The 22,940-nt window shown below is 39.8% G+C and overlaps 1 protein-coding gene across 13 annotated transcripts in view; it reads right to left on the reverse strand.

Annotated features, from left to right (window-relative positions):
* Window positions 1–22,940, reverse strand: part of MYLK (myosin light chain kinase) — a 197,772-nt gene that overhangs the window by 171,641 nt on the left and 3,191 nt on the right. For 2 of the 13 annotated variants that reach the window (XM_069021090.1, XM_069021098.1), the window contains exons 2-5: window positions 13,566–13,638; window positions 12,963–13,048; window positions 3,804–3,901; window positions 3,097–3,201 (exon numbers count right to left, since the gene is read on the reverse strand). The exons of 1 other annotated variant lie outside the window; for it this stretch is intronic. In XM_069021090.1, coding sequence (XP_068877191.1) covers window positions 3,097–3,124 — 28 coding nt within the window. In that variant the 5' untranslated portion in view covers window positions 3,125–3,201; window positions 3,804–3,901; window positions 12,963–13,048; window positions 13,566–13,638. Of the gene's footprint in view, window positions 1–3,096; window positions 3,202–3,286; window positions 3,359–3,803; window positions 3,902–12,962; window positions 13,049–13,565; window positions 13,639–19,083; window positions 19,167–22,940 lie in introns of those variants that run through there. 10 more of the 13 variants (XM_069021100.1, XM_069021099.1, XM_069021094.1 and 7 more) reach the window with 9 other exon arrangements.

The following is a 22,940-nucleotide window of genomic DNA, read 5'->3' on the forward strand; positions in this document are numbered from 1 at the left end:
CATTACACACTCTCCTATTTTTCTAGCTGCTGTGATGCACAGTGAAACAGTTAATGTTCACCTTTAAAGCTGTATCAACGTCATTGGAATTAGCCATCCATTGAATGAATGAGAGGAATTCAGCACCTCAAGGCTTCTTGTTTGGGGCTGCCTGCCAGCTCAGGTGGCTGCCTGCCAGCTCAGGTGGCTGCAGCAGTTGCTGCACTCTTTCAAAGGTCTCTCCACAACTCCCAAAGATAGAAAGAAAGTTAGTCATAGAAAATAGAGTATAACTGTGGTATCTATCCAGTCCCCAAACTTTGCCCAGTTCCTTTTGAAGGGGAAAGAGTGTCTCACTAGTTTAGAAGTCCTGTGTTTGTCCACAGTTCTTGCATTTTTATCAGAACAGCATTTTACAACAGAAAAGCCTTCTTAGGAAGGCACCAACATTTCCTCTGCTCCCTGATGGATTGCTTAGGGTTGCATACATTTACACTGTATTCGAGCTGTATTTTTATGTGCATGGCCAGGGAGGAAAGCTGTCACCTCTGCACCCCAGAGGAGAGTGAAAGCTGGACTATGACACAAACCACAAAAACAGGCAGTGGGCCAGATCCCAGTAAGTAAAGCAATTCTCATTCCTAAGTACTTGCTGGCTTCCTATTGACTGCAGTGGGAAACTTCCAAGTTCCCACTCCCATTCTCTGGGACAGCAGCAAAAAAAATACATGCTTTCTGAGCACAGCACTGCAGAGGTTAACAAATCTGCACGGCCCTGCAGCTTCACTAAACTGGCTCACACACCACTAATGGGACACTGGCATTGATCTGGAATTCACTCATAGCAGTTACAGATTTAAACCAGCAAATTCCAGAACAGCCACATCTCAAAGGCATTTTGCCCATGTGAAATACAATTGTCTGTCACTTTTCAAGGGAGCTTTACAGAACTAACAGCTTACAGTATCACTTCCTTCAAATTCACAAACATGAACCAGAGCACCACACTTCCATCCCTTCCATGACAAAAACAGGAAATTCCCCCCACCCATTATTCCAGGGGAGGAATATTTAGAACCCAAAGTGGACAATCAGAAAGGTTAGCTGGAGAGAAGCATGGGTCCCAATTAGGGAAGCATCAGCTAAAATACCTGGACAAGAACAGTAAATAACTTCAATATCTAGAAATACAAGAGGCTTCTAAGACAATTAAAGCAACAGCAAGTGAAACTGAAGTGAATATATAGTTGCTACAGATGTTGCAGAAGAGATAAAACAGAATTGGGATCAGCATCTCTCAAAGCAATTCGTTCTGATGAAATTGATGGAGCCACACTGAATAGGTAACAGAAATTCCTGGATGAAGCTCTGGCAGACAGGCTACTGAGAGCCTTGATGTACAAAGAGAGGAGTAGAAAATAAATAATAGGATGGAGTTTGATCATTAAGTGCAATATTACCAAACTATCATGTCTGTAAATGAAGTCAGACAGACAGAGATGTTGGAAAGCAAGCCACAAAAATGCCCCAATGTCTCATTCTTATGCGCATCATATCTCTAGTGACCATCAGTAGCACTTGCCTTGGGAAAGAACACAAAGCCAGAGTAAGCTTACAGCAATTCTTTCCCAAATACACCCTCCTCACTTCTGGCAGTCAGCAGTTTATGGACTTAAGAAGTCAGACCATCATGTTTCATAGTCTCTGAGTTTAACCTCTATTAATTTAACCTCTTCCTGAACCCAGTGTGGCCTTCTTGATATTCTATTGTAGTGAGTTCCACAATCGATTGCACATGCCTTGTATTAGGAAAAAAAAAAAAAGACAATTTGTTTTAAGCCTGTTGCCTGAGTTTTACTGACTTCTCCCTTTATTCAAATGAAGCTACGTCTGATTACTCCTTATTTACTGTCTCCACATAATTTCTAGTTTTAAGACATCCTCAGCCTCCAACCAAGATTTTTTCTCAAACTGGAGACTCCTAGTTTACCCTGTGGTCCTATGGATGTCATTCCATACCGACGGGGTTTCTGCACACATCTGAATCCTCAGTTCTATCAAGCCTTTCTGAGTTACAGTCAGAGCTGCAGATACAAGTTACAAAAATACCAGGATACCTGTTTCTGGTCTATTCCTAACTTTGTTATTTGTCCACCCCTGGAACTAACAATTTGAAAGAACTATCCACAATAATGCCAAACCCCCTTGCTCTACATAAGAGTTTAAATTACATTATTCATTAACATATTGTATGCAGATTCTCAAGTCCTCAGTTGTATTTATTACTACAATACTTTCTGATAATCAGTCCAGAATTAACCCACACACAATTCTCAGCACCACATCATCTCAGCAATGCTGTACATGTAGGAGGACATTCATTCCACTTCCATAAAGTTTTTCAAATAGGAAGTTGTTTTGGGAATAAAACAGTCCATGAACTAGTCTCATATCATCCCTAGCATTTAGAGGTATTTGACATATAGAGGGACTAAAAGCTGCAAAAAAATTCCCTTCATTTCTTAAAAGTTAATCTATAATGAAGAGAAGCCTGAAGAAAAGCTGTGTGCTCAATTCTCACTCTTAGCACTCTTATTTTTCCCCCTTCTCCAAGAGCATAATGTATGGATATAAACCAGTAGCCTCAATGCTTCACACACACATACACCTCCCAAGTTAACAGAAAAGATGAAAACCAGCTGTATTCTAATTTGCCTCTGTTCTAAGCAATTCCCACATTTATCAATATTTCATCTAGCTTTTTTTTGGCACCAACGTTTTCCATATTAGTTAAAGGGGAGACTACAGACAGGAGGGGAGAACATAAATATAACTCCCACACAAAAGCAAAAAACCCCACTAGTGTCAGGTTTTGCAGTGGGACACTTGCTTCGCAAAATTATTCACTTCCTTTGATGATTTTTCTCTCTTGCAATAGGACTTTCAATAATTTTTTCATTTTGAATAACCAGAACAAGAAAAATTAATACAGATGCCCTTGGAAGTAGAAGAAGGCATATGATTCCCTAGTTCTTCAGTGTTAACTCAGAGAGATTTTTAATCCGCTCTTAAAAACCAAACTCAGAGGGTGCTTGGAAAAGATTGCTTTTTGCTCACCCACTGAGAGCTTCTGGCTTCTGCACATGCAACAGCACGTTCCGAAACAGCAACCGGCTCAGGACACTTCTAAGGTACCAAATCCACAGGTGGAATGTTGCTTGCCTGGATAGCAAGTGAGAGAAAATTACTTCAAGAGGCTCTCGGAAGGCAGCACTGTGGTTTTATCCTCTGCAGCGAATCCACACACGCACTCCCTCCATCGCACAGGCAAGGGCTCTGCCGGCTGCCTGGTAACCAGCTCACTGTTTTGTTGACCAGACTGTTGGAAATCATTAGGGAAAGAAAAGCATGACTTGGCAGTAATGCTCTGGACTCAGAACACGTGAGTTGTGCCACTATCAGTTTCTGTGAGAAGGGGTAACTACAGCGACCTTTGTCAAGGTACTTCATCTTTCCAGGACAGAGTTCCTCACTTTTTACTTGTAAAAGGACAGGACCTTTGTGTTTCTAGGCGCAAATTCCTTAGCCCAGGAGCTGTGTCTGTTGTCAGTGTTTATAAAGCAACATGAACACGTTTCTGATCTTCATTCCTGAGGGACCTTGGATCCACACCTTACGTATCAGCAGTTACTAATGACAACACTCTCCCCCTCCTTCCTGTCCCCCTACCCCCTGTTCTCATATTCTAACCCTTCCCTTTTTATAACTAGCTTTCACCCAAGCACAGAGGGATCTGGATCAGGACAGAAAATAAAATCACTTACATTCAAAAGGACCAGAATTTGGAGTCTGAATATCTTCCTCTATTCCAAGATGCAACTTTTCAAAGGTCCCTCTCTCCATGATATCTTAAAAATATATTCTAGGTTAAAGTCACAATATTCATTAAATTCTTTGTTGAGGAGAATAAGAGATGTGGGACAATACCATTTCCATGAGCAGACAGTTTGTCACATCAGAATGAAGACACCCGATATGAAAATATGATCAAAATGTATCATTGCTTGCTGAGATCCAGAAAAGCACAGAATTGGGATGACAGAGACAGCTTCAGAAACTTTCCACTAAATGAGCTTAAACATTTATAAACTGATAACTGGAGTTTTGAGCAACCTGTTCCTGTAGAAGGTGTCCGTGGCCGTGGCAGAGGGGTTGGAATTAGAGGATTTTTAAGGTCCCTTACAACCCAAACCATTCTGTGACTCAATGAACCAGGACCCCAGACAAACAGAATTCACCAGTTTTGGGAGATGCTGTAAAAGGTCTTTACCTTAATCAGGGATGAGGATGAAAGAAGAAAAACCAATAAATAGGTAACATAATGGCTGAGTCCCAGGAAATATTAGCTGGAAAGGATCTCTACACATCTCTAACCCAAAATCTTGCTTGAAGTAGAACTACCATCAACAGAGGTGCCACAACATTTCTGTGCAACCAATTTCATAGCTGTGCTACCCTCATAAGCTTCAATAGGAATCACTCAAGCTGCAACCTGTGGACACTGCCCCTCAATTTTACATTTCCCACTACTGAGAAAAGCTTGGCTGTTCCATCTTTGTAGCTTCCCTTCAAGTAATTGTAGGCTGTCATTTGACTGACAGCTCAGTAGCAAGACTAAATATGAAGTCTTTGTAAATCCACCACTAGAGTAGGATACACTCAGCAATGAAATCTCTTTGAAAAGGAAACAGTGAAACTGAAGAGTCAAATTTTCAGTTACCTGCTAATTTACAGAATTTTAAATTAAATACAGTAGCACAGAGTAAAACATCATCTTTCATTAAAAGTAAAATTTAGTTAAAAGTTATATTTTTCTTCCACACTATTTGAAGAGAAATAACTTTTGTCCTGGTGGCTGTGATTCCTGGCTCTCAATTCCTCCCAGGAAATAAAATAAGAAATTTCAATGTAAGGTTTTTTCTCCCCTTTAATATGGGAGTGCAAAAGGGGAAGAATTTAATGAATATTATCTGCTCTGCTGGCACTCAGAAGGGCTGTGATTGAAAGAAAAAATACTCCATGGAATATGTAAAAATGGATATCATTACAAAATATAATTAGTTCCTGAAAAAAAAAAATCCAGTTTTAATGAATTCTTTTCCAAGTTTAATGTCATCATTACAGTCTAAGTTATATACTCAAATCTATGCCATTACAGGACGTTTGTACTAGCCTGTTTCCTTAATCAAAACAAACACACAGTCTAACTAGAATAGTATGTGTAAAGTTAGTGTGTTCATGCCAAGACACTGCACTTTCACTGTTATTTTCTTTTCTTCCCTCTGCTTCTGCATACCTTTGGGATGTGTCTTCATAAAGCAGCTATTGAATTAACATACAGAAAGTTAGTATTTTGCAATATGCATTCAAGATACTTTAAAGGTAAAATTTTGGGTCAACTAAAGGTAAAATTTTGGATCTACTAACTGATTTTGGGGAAAAATTTAATACATTTACTTCACTAAAGCCAAAACTCCTCCCTAGGTAATTCTCCCTAAGTCTAAAGGTCAAGAGTGCACAACATTCCCAGTTCAATCTATTTGTGTTCTTGGATGAAAACAGGTTAATGACCAGATCCAGACTAGATGCAACTCCAATGACTCCATATGGTCTCAAACACTGTGAGAAGAATAGTCATGGTAATGATATGCATAAGCTGATCCATCCAAAGTATGAAGCTGCTCATGTCTGAGTGAGAGTTGTCATAACCTGGCCATTCTCATAAAAGTCAGCACTTCCATATTGCCTCAGTCTCCTATGCAATGAAGTCAAGCTGCTGAAGACCCACAAAAAGTTTTTCTACCATTTTTCTACATAAATTTCTCTTAGGAGGTTGTTTATTCAACCCTTACTAAAAAAGTTAAAACTCCAAGCACTGCTGCAGTTTCAGTCAAGGATGGTGGGGTTTTTCAAGAAAATGTATCACAGTTTAGACAGAGACATGACTGGTATGCTTTTAATCTTAAAATATGTTCTATACAGCTATAGCTTAAGGGGTTTGTGCTTATTTTCAGAATATGCTTAACTAAGAAAAATCCACAGAATGGCAATTTTGAGAAGAAAAATGGAAGGAAGAACTACAACACCACCACAAGATTTGTAACATGAAACAGCTCTTTTCTAACCAGTTTGACCCTGCTTTTCAAACAGGAAAACATCAATTATGAAAAGAAGGTGATAATTGGTGAATTTCCCAGTGAGTACAGGATGATCAGGACAGTGGGCAACACAAAACATGAAATGTACCGTGTTACCCTCACAAGGAGCTCACCTAAATTAGTAGTCCATTGGCACCTATTTATCGAAGAAGAATAAGCAAAGACATAAAGGAACATGCAGACTTGAATCCCACACTGGTGCAAAGTTGCGTTCGCTTCAGTAGACAAGCGGGGGGTGGAGGTATCTATTCCTTTTCTCTAAACACTTGAATGCAATTATTAACAATTATGACAGTAAGTTTACAAAAACAAAAATCTGTGGAGAGGCCATGCGAAATGCAGAAATCGGGAGAGGGAAGGAAGCAGTAGTCTGTCAAGTCAACAGTTTGTCTAAGGCTTGTTTTCCCCTCACCACCTTTTCTCCAAATTCAGCTAACAGGGAAAAACCTCAGACAACCAACCCGCATTGGAAGACGGATGTCTTCTATAGAGTTCATCTGCAATGGTATTCATGTCCCTCCAGGCCTCTGTTTGAACATTGTCACTATGGAAACAGATCTCTGATGCCCTGCACCTTATCAGGCCTTCTCTATTTAAATTCTTTTCTTGTGTTTTCAACAAAGCTATTCACTGAACCTCAACTAATCCAAGATTCTGTTAGGGGTGAAGTTTTTGCTTGGTAGGGTTTTTTTTTCCTTCACTATCGTGTCTCTTCCAAAAGGTTCTCTCTCCCACTAATGCCATCTGACAGGCTTTATTTGACTCACACCTCTTCAGTTCCTAGCTCAAAAATATTATGGCTGCATTTATTGCCAAACGGATTCTGTAGCTTTTATTCCCCCCTCCTGCCCCCCAGGGTACATAGTTTTCAATGAAAATTCCACTCATTCAACAGCAACTTTTTCATTTTGGTTTTAGCTGTTTAGAATCTGCCTGCATCTACATCAGATGTGTCTGTAAGTTCTCTCTAGAGCATTCCTAGGTTAGAGGTATAAAGGGTTACATCTCTGTAATACCAACAGTTTATCAATTCCAGATGCATATGGAATCCAAAATCCTTTGTTTACAAATTCCAAATATTAGAATACTTTTGGGGAATAGAGAACAGGAGGGGAGCTGGGAAGCTTCAATGTTCCATTATGCAAATGAAAGAGGGCAAATCTGGGTTTGACCTCACTGCATCCAAATCTGGTGCACAGGCAAGAACCAGAGCAATTCTTCTGCAAACTAAGCAAATATTAATCCTACAAGTGCACCTGCAGTAGTAACTGAAATTCTTGCTATAGTCTCCACCTAAGTAGACAGGAGACAAGCATTACTTACCTTTAGAATTTTTAATATGGCCCATAACTGTAATTTAAAGTGAGGCTCCAAGAGACATTTTTAAGGGGAATTTCTGGTACTTCCTAGTGTGGGGAGAGATGGAGTCTTATCAGTTTGCATGAAACTTTGGTGCAGAGATGAATGGGAGTCATAAAACAATTTTATTTTATTTTTTTTATTACCTTAGGTATTCTGGGTTGGCTGAGGAAGCAGAAGATACAGCAACACAGTAGCCCAAGACATACTGTGGCTCTCACAGCTCCCCAGGGGACCAGTATAAATATAGAAGCAATTGCCATTAACTATGGAAATGAGCTTCAAAGCCTCCTTATGTCTTCCACTGGGACAAAGCACCTGTATGTGTGATGACACTTTACTAAAAGGCGAAACCGGAAGAAAGGACTTGCCTCAAGTCCAAGAAAGGACTTCCCCTTCATGAATTCAACTGAATTATTTCTAGGTTTTCATTGAGCAAGCTCTCTGGTGGGAGCAGGACAGCACAATTTACAGGCAGTACTCACTGGGGCCCAGTTACTATTTCAAATGGAAATAAGAACTTTTAGGAACCTCAGAGCAAACCATAGTTTCTTGTGTTGATACTGTGGACTTGTATTTATTTTCTTTACTCTCTTCATAATATACCACCTAACAGCTTTTGGGTGGTGTAAAACATGACACATCACAGTAATTAATTTTAAGTAATATTTTGCACAGCTAATTTTAGTTTACTGAGGAACAAGTTTGAGGAACAGGCAAGGAGAGGACTAAATGCACTGCTGATTTTCAGGAATTTAAAAGTTGAGATACAAAATGAGGAACTAGGAAGAATTGTGCTCTTTTGGCACAGCTCACTTTTCACTGGGTAAAATCAGGGCATTTCCGGGGACCATGGCCATAAGACCATCAGTGCTCCAACCTGCTCTTGCCCTGACAGCAAAGAAGGACAGTGAAAGGTCAGTGGTGCTTCTGGAGGGCAAAAGTTCCACTCCAACAGCTGCAACTTTGCAACCTAATTGGGTTAACTTCCATGTGCACATAACCTCCAGGTAAATTTTGTTTCTCGTGATAAACATCCCTCTTTTGAGTTTGAGCCCCACTCTTGAAAGCCACTGTTAACTGACATCAAACCACCAAAATCAAACAGAAAAATACTTAAATAAAACAACTCTGAGTATGGAGAAGATGGGATAACCAGAAACATAACAGTCATAGGTGCAAAATGAACAGTGAACATGCTCAGGTAAGAAACCAGAAGAATGCTTCCAATATGGCAGAGAGCAGCACCCCACTAAAAAAAGAAGCCTAATTTCACCTAATTATCAGACTATGAAAGAGGTTGTAAGGCACAGCCATTGTAAATAAGGCTGGGCAGGCCCACCTGGATCACTGGGTCTCATTCACTGCAAGGATAGTGCTGGAATTGGATACTTCTGTGTACCACACTGTCCTCTCATTATGTCATGCAGTTTTCTCTGAAATTACTGAAAGTTGTGCTTACATTTCTGAAGGCAGATCTGGGCAATTTGCCTTTAGCCTCATACCACTGAACACACTTCCTTTTTTCCCTCCCTGCCCACAACTTTAAGAATTACACTGGGAACATAAATCTCTATTTCAGATTTCCTTGCTTTAGATGGATCAAGCCAAGACATTCCCTGCCCCTCTCAAACATCTATGGCAATGAACCCAATTTCTTCTCCTATGGAAGAAACTAGCCAATGACACTGATATCTATTTTCTGCCCACATTAATTCCATTTTTTAATCCAAACTAGAGCAAGACTTGAGTTGCTTCTGTATTTTTCAGGCTGCTGTGGGTCTTCAAAAGACAATTGAAGTGGTGAAATGAACTTGGAACACTGGTTTTCCTCAAAAGCTTTCCCACAAAAGGCTTTAGTGATCCTTCCACTAGAAACTGATCACCAGACAGTTGCCATTAATTATGGCAGGGAAACATTTGGCCAGATATACACAAGACACAAATCATGCATTAGGGATTTAGCTGGTTTAGAGCTATGGCAGAAGCAGTTGGCTTTCTCACGTTGTATCTTGTATCCATCATTTCAAACTCCTATGGCATTTTTGCTGACCTGGCTGTAGAAAGAATCAAAGTAGAACTCAAGAGTGAAGCTGATGACAAACAGGTCACAAACTCAATTTAAGTGAAGGAGAGAAATGGAACTTTGCCATGAGCCTCTCCCTGCCACACTGCACCCTACCACCCTAGAGGTATTGCAGAGAAATTCCTCTGCAAGCCATGATGAGGACTATGGCGAAACAAACAGGTTTAAGCCCACGTCTAAAAAGAAGCCACTACTTCATGGTCTAGGAGAAAAATAATTTGCTGATTAAGAGAAAAAGCAGGGTTTGCAACACTGTTGATGTCAGCAGTAGTAGAATCAGCTGCCAGTCTCTTAGAATGAGGAGGCATATTGCAATAGGAACCACATTGTCTCTAAAAAAATCTCAGAGAACATTATGAGCAAGTTGACTCCAACATCTCAGATTTATAGCATGGCCTGGCTCAGAATCACTGCAATTTCAGAGCTTCCTCAAAACAAAAACTGTTATTAAGGCCTGAAACTCTGGCCAAGACTTTTATTCCTATAGCAGTTTATTATCTTCCTCTCTTCTAACCCTAGAAGTTCAACAGCACAATGTTCTCCCTAGGCTGAATGTTCAAGCATGTGCAATAACAGTTTAGAGCTACAGCATTCACCTCCAATAAAGCACTTTCTGCTTCAAACTTCTCGGGGCATGTGGGGTCTTGAAGTCATGAAAACACATCTCCTCATTCCACCTTAACCTCTTCTGATATTAAAAGACATCAACAGGTAAGAAAGAAGAAAACTGTGCCCTGGCATTTCCATAGGTAGAATCAGGCATTTATGTAGACATGGTATGAAACAAATAATACAAGGAAGGTAGAAGGAAAAAATTCAGGGAATTTTCTATGTAAGCTGTGATGCACAAAACAAATGAACAATACTGTTTGCACAGGCAACAGCTCTTCCACACAGTTGAACTGGTTTTAAAATGAGTTAGAGATGGTGAAAGATCAGAGCTTGCAAATCCCACCAAAAAAGTAGGCAAACTTTCAGTTTATTGAATCCATCTCTTTTCTCTTCAGGGAACTGAAACATTTTCCTAGGACCAAGAGGGCTCGGATCCAAAGGAAGAACCACTGTGACACTCCAAGTCTCCCAGCTGATTCTTCTGCCCAACAAGTCTGCACTTTATATATTGATATATGGAAGAAATTCCCTTGTAAGAAAAAGGAGATTAGAGGTTAATCTTTGCTTTAACAGTATAAATAAGAAGCCACTTCACAAACCATTTCAGTCTCATGGATTAAACAGAACCAGCTGTACGTGTGGCCATCATGCAAACAAAACATTGTCACTAAAAAGAAGCAATTTCTTTGTGGGTCAGAAAAGTGGGTAGGACACTACACCACTGTCACAAAGGGACAGCTCAGTCATTTAGTCTGACCCACTGGATACTGCCAGTAATTCAATTTAACCCTTTCTCATCTATATTGAGCCTGATCAATGCCGCCTGGTTGAAGCACAAAATACAGGAAGAAAATTCTAAGCAGTGGTGTTTCAAGAACTTTTAACAACTGCTGCCTGCTTCATTGATTGAACTCAATTCTCTGAATTAAATCCTGTGAAATCCAGTATTTGCCCCAAGAAACACATCTGAGATTATCCCAGAGATTTCACATGCACAGGATACATGCAGCTTCAAAAGACAGCTCCCCGCTGACCAAAGGAGGAGCAGGTATTACAGGGCTCTTAAGTCTCTGCAAGCAATATAGGTATCATATCCATTTTCTATATTACTCTATAGACTCCAATAAATCTACAGAATTCAGCTTACCACAAGGCTACTGTTTTTCAGACCGACTGACCCAATGACTGGTATTTATTTGCTGAGACAAGCTCCATAAAAATAAAAAGTAAGAAACCCACACTCCTCCTCCTCATCACCACAAAGATGACATCTTGTTGCCAATCTGCCTGCCAAGAAGCCATCTGGAAATAATATCAATACCACAATCTATGGGCATCCCTCCAATACATTAATCAGGCCATTAGAGTTCAATACTGACAGCATCTTTAAGAATTGGAAAGGATAAAGCTGTGGTAATAAGGCACAGTGAAGATCGATCCCCAGGGTCTAGTTAGATCTTCCCCTCCTTTTTTCTCTAAAAAGCATACAGCATTAGCATTTTGTTCCCCAGTGTTTGGTTTAAATTTACCATTCTGGAGAAGTTCGAAGCACAAACATAATGGAAAATGTCTTCCACCTCACTCCTGTCCTTAAAAGGGCATTGAAAAAGTCTGAAGACAGTTAAATGGGTCATGACAATGATTTGGAGACTGGGAAAACTAGATTTAAAAATATAAATATGTACATATATGCATATTATAGCCAAAACCCATAGAAAGTTCAGTTTAAGAGGGTTACAAGCTTATCACACAGAGAAGTACATTCAGAGGAAACCCAGCAGTACCAGATGCTAAAGTTATCTCAGAGACATACCAAAACCCAGGGGCTGGAAATTGAAGCTGCAGAAATCTAAATTTGAGAATGCCTTTCTTCTAAAGCATGCGGAAAGGTAACAAATCAGGAGGCAAAAATAGTAATAAAAAAAAAAAAGGTGTTACATGAGATTTTGGTCTCCTATCTTTCTTTATTAAATGAAAAAAATTCCACGTGGCTTTCTGAGAGATCTGTTTTAACAACACCAGTTACTGAATATGTTACAAGATTAATGAAATGACACACACTTTTGAAAAGCAGCGGAGTAAAAGCAGAAGCACAGCAAATGCCTTGAGATTAAAGAAACAAACAAATCACAAATATTCAGTTTTATCAGTTCACTATAGCTCCCCTTTAAAAAAATTATATACATATATATATATACATCACTGCTCTAGAAGTAAGCAGCTGTTCATCATCTTGGGCAAAACTCTTTAGGAACAGTGACAAGGCTTTCCTCAGTGTTTGCACAGCAAGCTGGCATAACATAACTCCCAGTTAATTGCTGCACTATGTAACTCCAGCATACAAAAGGGAGCAGTCAGTCCTTGTTCTAAGTTTAACTTAACCAGAGCTGTTCAAAATAACAGCATCAAATTCTGATACTGAACCTAAACTAAGATTTTTGTTTCCACAAGCTGAGATTCAATATTTGTGAGGCAGTTCATAACTTTTCATTTTCTAGTAAGTTTTGTTTTGTTTCCAGAAGTATTTCTCTTTCTCCTACAAACCTAGAAACTTTGCAGGGCAGTTTTCCTATAAAACACATTCAAACTGTCTCATTTGAAGATGAAAGAGAGTGAATAACTGTCATCTGGAAGGGACAAGGTACAGGGAATCCATGTAATAAGTTTACAGGGTTATTTTTATCCTTATTTTTATTTTTTCAGGATACAAACTCCCAAAAGTATCTGGTAGTAGCTTCAAGTCTACTTTATAAACACCTAAAAGTCTTCTTGATTGGCAGATGGAGTGGAACAGCTATGGATAATGAGACGTCAGAGTTAATGTAAAAACAGTTTCAGAAGTTTAATTTCTCATTTTGGAAGAAATTATCATTTTGGCTTGCCACTTAACTAAGTACGTATTTTTGAGCTAATTAATCCAGCTGAACCAATAGAATTAATATTAAACTTCAAGTGCAGGGGGAAAAAAATTAGAGCCTCACAGTGAATTAGGCCAAAAAATTCACCCCCCAAAAATTCTCCAGTAAGCTCCAGAAGTTCTGCATATGAAGCATGCATTTAAAAGCTAAAAGCTTAAATGTTTGATAATACCTAAACACTCTCATGGGTACATTTGCATTTCTAAGTGACTTTTTTGTTGTTTTTTTTTTTTTTTTCCCAGTACATTAAGCTAAATTAAGGCTAAGCTTTCATTAAAGGTAATGCAAGTATATTCACTCATAAGTTTTATTCAGTGACCTCCTAAACTGATTTTAGTTAGAATCAGACAACTTTGCATTCAGACATGAAAACAGAAGATTCACCTTGCTTACCTCTTTTCAGGCCTTAGAGAAGTGCTTTCAAACTCCTTTCCCTCTGATACTTCTTTGTAAAGTGTTTTGAAACCTAGTGATGAAAGTAGTGAGAGCTATGTATTTGACCATACCACTTGTGAAACATTCTGGTAGATATCTTGCAAATAATTCAAATTAGGGAATGTACTGTACAGTTAAAAAATTCATTGAAAACAATGAATTATTATCCTGTTGAAATTATTGATACCTAAATATCAGACAATTGAAGTCTGGCTGCAATAGCTACATAAACCTACCAGTCCTACTGCAAAGTAGAAGATGGTATCCAGATAACAAGGAAAAACCTTCTGAAGCCTGGCAGTGAGAACAATACCACAGCTAAAGCCCTCCACAGAAGTCAAGGACCACAAAAGATCCTGACAGTCACAGAAATTTTATTTGGTGAGAAATCACTCAAGAGAATGGATTAGTCAGAAACTAGACTGTAAGAAGTTTTCTGTATCATGAAGATCAGCTCCTCTCTGTGACAAGCAACTATTTCACTTAACATCATTTCCCTTGCATGTGTCAAAATGAAGTGATGAGGCACAGGTTTTCACCACAGATGTTATTTCAGTCAGCTTTGATGAAGAAATTGCTCTGGACAATTTCACTTTCATTTTTTTTTGCAGTAACTTTAGAAATGTAGAACTCTGCTTCATTATTTAGCTCATCTTAGGATGGGAACTCCTGCAACTCATCACTGAAGTCATCACCCAGGGACAGTATATACATTTCCAAGAGCTTTCTGGTCCAGGAAGAAATGCCATCGGCTTGAATCCAAGATTTTCAACAACAAAGCACAGCCACATAGCTAGATTTGAAGCAAGATTGGTCCAGCACTCACAGGTTAAGTAAAGGCTCAAACAGATGAACTCTGCAAATTTAGGTGTTTCCCTTTATAGAATGCAAGGCATTCTGCTATAGCAAGGGACCGGATGTGCCTCAGAGGTAGAAAAAAAAAAAAACTCAAACAAACCCACAAACACTTTAATCCTGTGCTCAGGGCAAAGAGGAGACAGTACTACATTTATTAGATTTATTCACCTGCCTAGGTGTTATTGATTAATATGAGCTTCGAGTAGCTAAGCACTATTAATCAACAATAACTTGTTTGCATATCTTGTTTCAATGCTGGATTGCATCTGTACAAGCAGCCCTTCGAAGTGCATCTGTAGGGAGTAAACACCTGTATTACTCCATCAAATGCATACACATGCTTAATGGAATAAGGGCAATCCTCCAGTAATTGCACAGGAATGAATATATAAACACACTTGAGCTCTTGTAAACATGTCCACAGAGACCTCTTGTATAACCACAGAGTATCCTTCAGTTTTTTTCATATTTACAAAACCGGAAAAGCAAGGCTATCTTCTTGGTGGATGTTTCAAGTGAGTAGGTTTTGAATTTTATACATAGTCTAGTCCAGGATTTCAGGAGTGCAAAGTTTTCATCATCACTGCACATACTGTGTGCATACAGAAGGTAGTAACATATCCTGCTCCATTAGCACCAGAACAGTTTCATACAAAGCTTATGCCCCTCAGTTTTGATAGATGGCTTCCACAGACTATTACAATCCTATCAGCAGCTGTACACCAAGAACACATGAGGATGTTCAGAAATACTCAGTATTAGCCCCTGTGCAAAAAAAAGGGATGATACAATATCATTTTTCTAGATCCACATACAGTTCTCCAGTGGAAAAGAAACTTCTAAGTACAGGGACCATCCAAACCAGAGAAAGCTGTTAAGGCTACTTCTTAACTAACACAAAGAACATCTCTGATTTAAGGGTCACCAAACAAAACCTATGTACAGTTATTTAATTTTAAGAAAGGGAATCATGTAAGGATGTGGAGAAAAAAAAAAAAAAAAAAAAAAAAGAAAGAGGACACTCAAAAGGAGCAGTTCAAAAAGCAGGAAGCCTCAGGGAGAGTCAGGAGAGTATTGCAGGCCATAGGTCAGCTCTTAGAAAATGGATCGCTTAAGTCTTTATGGACAGGGAAGGCCGTAAAACATGGCAAGTAAAATGTAAGCAGGAAATTAAAAGGGCTAAAAGACAATCCAAAAATTGCTTGCAAACAAAGATCACCATGCTAGTAAACAGCCCTTGAAATACATCAAGGACAGGAAGCCAGCTAGGAAAAGCAGTCCAGCTGCTGGATGACAAAGGTGTATAAAGCACAGATGGGGATGATATAGTTGTTGCAGAGAAGCTCAGGGAATTCTTTAGATCAGCCTTTACTGATGAAGTCTTTGGGGAGATTTCCACACCCAATGCAGTCTCTGTTGCAAATCTGGTTTAGAAAATAAATAGAGGAACCAGATCAATCTGAAGTAAAATCAGGAAATACCAGACCAAACAAGGAAGCTAAATACTAATAAAGCACTGAGACAAAACAATTTTCACACAGGTTCTGAAGAAACACAAACATTAATTTGAGGACCACTGGCCAAGGTGTATAAGCCAGAGCTATAAAGAGTCTCTGTACTCGAGGACTCACAGATCCTGGCTGCACAATTTCCAGCCGCAGGAAGGGCTGTGTAGGGAACCTGGAAACCAGAATCTTGCAAGTCTGATTTCATTTAAGTAGGAGAGTGAACATTAGAAAGAATAGTGCTTCACAGGCTTTTTAAGATGCAGAGGAATCAGCAATACAACTCCTGGGGTCAGTGCTGGGACTGGTGCTACTTTGTTTATCAATAACAAAATTAAATGATTGGGGAAAGTGTTGGCAGGTAGGCTTTACTGTAGGAATTCCTCAAGGTGATATAAATTCTAACTATTCCTACTCAGAAGCTGGAGCCGTCCTTGACAGTTCTCTGAAGCCCTTGGTTCAGTGTTCAATAATAGCAGTCAAAAAAAGCTAACAACATCATTGGAATCCTTAGAGAACAAGAGAAGGCATTTCTGCCACTTCTCACGGTCTCAGCGTTCCCACAACTTTCGTACTGTGATCTGCTCTCCACATACCAAGGACGACATTACCAGGGTGTTGAAAAGGGCAACCAGATGGAAATGGCGATACTAGAAAGGCTGGGAGTCCTCAGTTTGGAGAGAAGGCATATATGGTGGATATGACCAAGTATAACAAAAAACCCATGAGCTACTAAATGCAGAACTGTTGCTTGTCCAACCCTACAAAACTAGAACAAGGCAGTACTCACTGCAACCAACTCATTTAAATAGAAAGGACCTGTTTACCCAGCAGGTTGCAAGCTTCTGGAACTTGCTGTCACGCAAGACTCTGAAGGCAAAGGATGTTCATGGGTTCAAAAAGGGATTAACCAAACTCTGGTCAACAGCTCCATAAATAGACACTTAAAGGACTAAACAGGTACATGTCCTCTAATATCCTTAACACAAGAGCTGTGGAAACTGGAGATGTGTGGAGAGAAATGGATCTCAAGAAACAGCTGTTGGAGGTTCTCCTGTTAACTTGTCAGACACAATACTGGGCTAACTGGAACACTAAGGCAGTTCAAATGTTATTCAATTTTTAGGTTGACTTAGAGTTCCCATACATCACACCACTTCCTGAGGATAAGCAATGACCCCAACAAAGCAGCAAGGTGATAGAAAGCAAACATATTCATTACCCCTCATGACAGGGGTGAGATTGGGACAGGGATACAACTAGCAAAGAAAAGGAAATAAAACGATTTAGACCAGGTACAGGTGCCAGAACTTCTTTTATAACACCCTTCCCCTGAAAACACCTTTAACATCTGTACTCACAGTACAGTAAGTAATTCTTTTACCCACCCAATCTAACTTTTAATTCATCAAGGTTTCATTTTAGAAGCATTTTTTAAATTAACACATCTTTGAAGACAGTAAGTTATTTATAGCTCTAAAAATGCAACCAGCAAGGCTGTATTTCCTGTCTTGTAAGTGAAATATAAGCTTGAACAAAAGAAAAAAAAAACTCACAAGAAATGCAATTACAGCAAGTTTGTTTTCAAGCAAATAAATCCTTTGTTTTAATGTTCAATTTAGTTCATTATCTTGTTACTCATACAGCTTTAAAAAATATTTTTGTTTGGTCCTTGGGGAAAAAATTTCTATGCCACCCAGATAAAAAACTAACAAAGTTTGACAAAGTTGTCTTATTCCTGCCCTTGACACAGTCTGTCTCAAAACCTTACACTTATAAGAAAAACAGGTAGAAAGGGACTAGCACTGAAAAGCTACATAGTGAATTCTGTTCACCACAAAAATCATGACAGGCATGAGCAGACATGAAACATCATGCATTTTTCTCCTTCTCTGCAGTTTAGTGAGAAGTAGGCTTGTTACTACAGTTCCCTACTCCAATACCAATAGCCATACATTACTAATATAATATACCTGTATTATAGGTGTATATACCTATAATAAACCCACAAAGGCTCCTGCACAGTGCTCATGAACTGATGAGCAACTTCAAAGAAGGTTACCTCAGCTGTCGAGCAAATATAATATAAAATCAATGTAACACCAAGTACTTAAACTTATTTACACATTTATGTTTACTCTCACCCCCTGAGACAAAGCAAAAAGTAAAAAGTGGTAAAGCATTTGCAGTCAGAGGATCCTACATTAAGTTTACAGTCAATAGCATGCGGAGGATGGAGTAAAGTCCACACTATTTTACCTGGAGAATTATCTGATCATCTCTGACTGTCCTTGCTGGCGAGATGTCTGCAAGTCCTTAATTTTTGTAACCTCATTTTCTGGCTGTCACTCTGATCCAGTCAGAAAGTGAGCCCCCACTTCTGCTCAGGCTAACCAGGACCACCTCAACATCCACAGCTTTAGCTTGGAAATACCTTGGAAAAGGAGCTGAGTGCTGTATCAGGTAAGAACTAAATCGATTGAATGGGAACTAAATACTTTATTAGTTATCTGAGGTGAACTTGATTACCTGACAATTTCAGGTAAATTGAAGGAGCAATGCTTCTGCTGAGTTTGGAAGCATTTTAAGAAAACCCACATGAAACTGACTTTTATTCTGCACAAGATGTGATTAATTGATCAATAAGTAACCCAGTGCCCATGTTCAGGATGACTTTAGCGTGTAACTTGAGCAAAATTCCCCATTGGTTGCAATAAAGCCTTGGTCCCACAGGCCGCGGCTGAGGTAAAATGGCGGGAAGTGCTTTGAAGCGGGCCTGGCAGGAGGTCAGGCCTGCACAGCACCGCTCCTGCCTCCTCACCTGCCCCTCACCGTGAGGGGATTCCCTCCTGGATCCCGACTGCCATCCCACAGACGCACCTCTAGGCACATCCCTGAGCAGGGCTGAGGGAGTACGGAATGCAAATCCCACCCCTCCCTTGGGAAAGCTGGAGCTCAAGACTTCACAAACCACCGCCTCTTCCATTCAAATGTGCTCACTCTACTCACAAGCACAGACACTTTAACAGCAACATGAAAAACTGCTGTACTGCAAAGGAACAGGAAAATGAGTAGGAAGAAGAAAGGGAAATGTAGGAGAAAATGAAACAAACCTTCTTTCACCACTCCCCTGTCTGTGAGAAAGAGGCAGCCAGACACGCACAGGCTCACAAACCAAGATCTCTTCCTAAAAAACCTGCAGGATACATGCTCAGATATTTGCCTGCCTCTTTACATAGAGTTCAGTTAGCACTAAGTGCCTCCAGCTGGTTTCAAGTTACAGCCAGGGGAAGTCGTAGCATAAAATTCCTCATAGCCACCCAAACCATTACTCTTGTATTTTCTTCCATGTGGGGTCATCATACCCCCTCTGGAAAGCTTAGAGGTATGATACCACTGCAGGCCTCTTCAGAGAGAGCTTGACAATGGTGTATTATGAGGCTTGTTGTAACATCCTTTCAATATTCTTAAGGTCCAGTGGTTTGGAGAAGAGGGTCTTTTGTGTCTGCTGTCAGTTCCAGGAAGCTCCTGTCACTGGCATGGAGACTGCATATGGAAAAGAGCTGCTAAATAGACCAGTTAAAAGAATATAGGCCCAGTTTTGCTCCCACGTCACTGAAAACCATGAATGCTGCAACTCTGTTGAGGTCAGAGGAACTGCACTGCTGTGATGTTGGGGGTGAGACACCAGCTGTTGTTTCAAAGCCAGGGCTCCCTCTGCGATGTTCTCTCAGGCTCTGCCCAAGATACACCCCCGAGGCCACCACGGCCACAATGTCAGCTCTCAAACAGCAGCAGCAGCCTCTGTGCAGGCAGGGCTCCCCAATCTAACCCACAACAGCTCTGCTGTAAACTTACCCTGTGTGGAACAGAAGAGGTTTCTCACGTCCAAAACCAGGCTGGACTTGAACTAGCAATGAGTCAGTAATGCTTTCAGACATGAAGTACTGACTTTACATCTTCCTCTTCTTCCACCAAAGGGAAGGAAAGCTTATGATCCTAAAAGATCTCAGGTAAATAACCTAAGTAAAGCAGGCCATTCTTGACAAATTTCTCTTTCCTGTGTATTTTAAACACAGCTTGCTTATTGCTATGGTTTGTAACTTTCCTTTTGATACAATCGACACTGTAAGAACATAGAGTATATGTCTGACCTAGACTTTGTGAGTGCTTCTTGCAGAACATGCCCTCATACTTTATTCTTTTCACCCAGTCAGGCTATTAATCCTTGTCCAGGATAGATGGTCAGTATTTTGGTTCTGAGGGGTTTTTGTTTGTTTGTTTTTTAATGACATTGATTCCAATTACATTACATAAAACACATGAATGAAAAAACCCTTTACTTCAGTATTTAACAAACTGCTTACACCGTTATAAAGAATTAATGGAATTATATATTTCTTCCATTAAGAGACAAGCAAATTCTTATCAGTCAACACTGCCAAAAATATTAGGCAACTACATACAATTTATAATGGGGTATTAAAACAGACATCCTTGTTACTATTTGTGCTGCACATTCACACAGTAAATTAGATTGTGACTGTCTTTTAGTAGATATGGAAAATCTCACACCCCTGTCTCACCTTGTTTGCCTATTGTTTTGCACCGGAAGTGTTCATCAGTTTATAGAATTTAGAGAAAGCAACATCACCTTGAAATCAAGTGCAACAATACCCTGATCGGAACACAGAGCTGGGAGCTCTAGTTCCTCTGGCCCATGCTGCCTGCAAAACACAGCTCTTACAGGCCTCTGCAGCAAACAGGAAACCTGCAGTACTTCCAGGCAGATAAGAAAAGCTAAAAAAGAGATCCTATTTGGAACATCTCAGAGTGCCTGCACCATACTGGGTACCACTGTGTCTCCCAAATCCTCTTTGTAAGAGTATTTGCAACTAGGTCCTTGGTCTCCCCATTACCAATTCATCCTTTAACATTTTGCTGAGGTTAACAATCAGGATAGTGATTTTTGCTGCTTAGCAGTGGTTGCCACTGAAAGCTGGATTACACTGGTTTAGACAGTATATAAAAGGTCTCCGGGTGAAACTACAGGCTTGGTGATCAGATTATCCTTCACTATACAGTTCTAGGATCCTTTTTGGGTAATTTTTTTTTGTTCAGATATCATCCCGCCACTCTGCAAATACCTCAGATCACAGGACTGCTGAAGAGTAACAGAAAAAAGCATTAAAATGACAACTGAGAATAATGATTTTAACCTGCTGTGCAATAATTAGAAATAAACTGCAGTGGGTGCAGTTTCCTGCACTTTCACTCACTTTCCTCAGCCAGGATGTCTGTGGACTCTCAGCAATTTATCACATTTCACAAGAACCAGTAGCAAGTGATGCACAGGTCTGTCAAGTAGAGCAAATAATTCTTCTCCCACAGGTTAGATATTTTACTTTCACACAGAATGTATGGTCTGTTTGAATTCTTTTGTGATGAAGAAAATAACTGAAAACATCCCTCCGTGACAATTCTGTATCCTGTGGCACGCTGGCTGCATCACAAGCCCTAAAAATGCCTTCGGTACCAAGGAACCTATGCATACAAAACAGCACTTCAGTCTGAAGAATTAATATGTTGTCAGTGGGTCGTGTTTTTGGCAAGTGAGTGAATTTAATCCAATTACAGCAAAGGTGGTGAGGTCAAGCTGACTCTCAGTAAAGAATCACTAGAAAGACTATCCTCAAAACAGAAGACACTGCAGAGAGCTAAGACGCTGTAGTGAAGTTTAGCAATGCTCTGACTTGTTATAACAAAGGTAAGTGCCAAGAAACTGCTTAGTGCCAGCAAACAGAAGAGGAAAGGGATTCAGCAAGAACACACTTTGTAAAGCACACTGTAATCCTAAGCACTTAATTGCCTTTGGCAAGAGCTGCATCCCATTGCTCTCTCAGAAGTCGTTTTATCTGCAACTTGATGCTCACAGCTACAGGGATGAATGGAATGGGGGAGGAGAAGGAACTGGGGGAACTAGTGAGAGAACTACAGTTACCAGTCTGGCTTTGATGAACTACCAAAGCAAAATATAAAAATTACTGGTATGTGCAAGGCCTCATCGGCATATCTGATGACTCTGAAGAGCTTTCATAGAAGCAAATGAAACCAACTCTCCTCCAGGCCCTCTAAATCACCTACAGAGGCAGGGAAATTTGTTGTAGAGTTACACACCTGTATTTATACTTCAGTATTTACATATGACTGGCCTCACTTTCAGTCATTCTCACTGAACCCGTATAGGCCAGTGTGAATCTGAAGGTGTAGCCAAAGTTTGTTTCTTTGCCCTGCTTATAATGCAGCGTTCACAAATATTTTACAATATGTTAACCCCAACTCATTGTTCCCACATAAATGGAAGACTCAAAAGTAAATAATGCACCAAGCCTCTTTAATTAAATAAGGAGTTTGGGGGAGGAGTTTCTGCAGACCCTTTTAAATCTTAAAGCCTGCCAACTGGATGAACAAAAGGTAGATTAGGCTCACATGATAAATCCCAGCAAACCTGAAAAGCCTTTGTTAATAAGTCACTAAGGGAATTTTTCTTTTTCCTCTAGAATTTCTGCTCACCAGAAGTGAGAGTTAAGATTATTCAAGAAGGTTTGGTCTCCAGCAGCATTAAATGGGTATATGCCTCATGGAGCTCTAATCTCCTCATTTCTATAGAGCTCAATTCTCCTTTCATTCCTACTAAAGCAGAACTAGTTATTCCTCGCTTTTATAGAAGAAGCAGCTGCTGAAACTTCAGAGACAAAAATGTTCATGAAATTACTTAAGATTTCCACAAAAACTAAACTGGAATTCTATATCAGCTTTAGTAGCTACAACAACAACAGGAATATAAATGTATTTTCATTTCACTTTGGAATTTCTTTCATGTAGCAGGTTGCTAATGAGCCTTTTAAGTTTCCATTCATGAGTTAGTGTTCAGTAGCGTGTTCACAGAGCCAAATGACATGTTAGTCTG

Source organism: Aphelocoma coerulescens, chromosome 7 (genome assembly GCF_041296385.1).
Source record: "Aphelocoma coerulescens isolate FSJ_1873_10779 chromosome 7, UR_Acoe_1.0, whole genome shotgun sequence".
Lineage (NCBI taxonomy): Eukaryota > Metazoa > Chordata > Aves > Passeriformes > Corvidae > Aphelocoma > Aphelocoma coerulescens.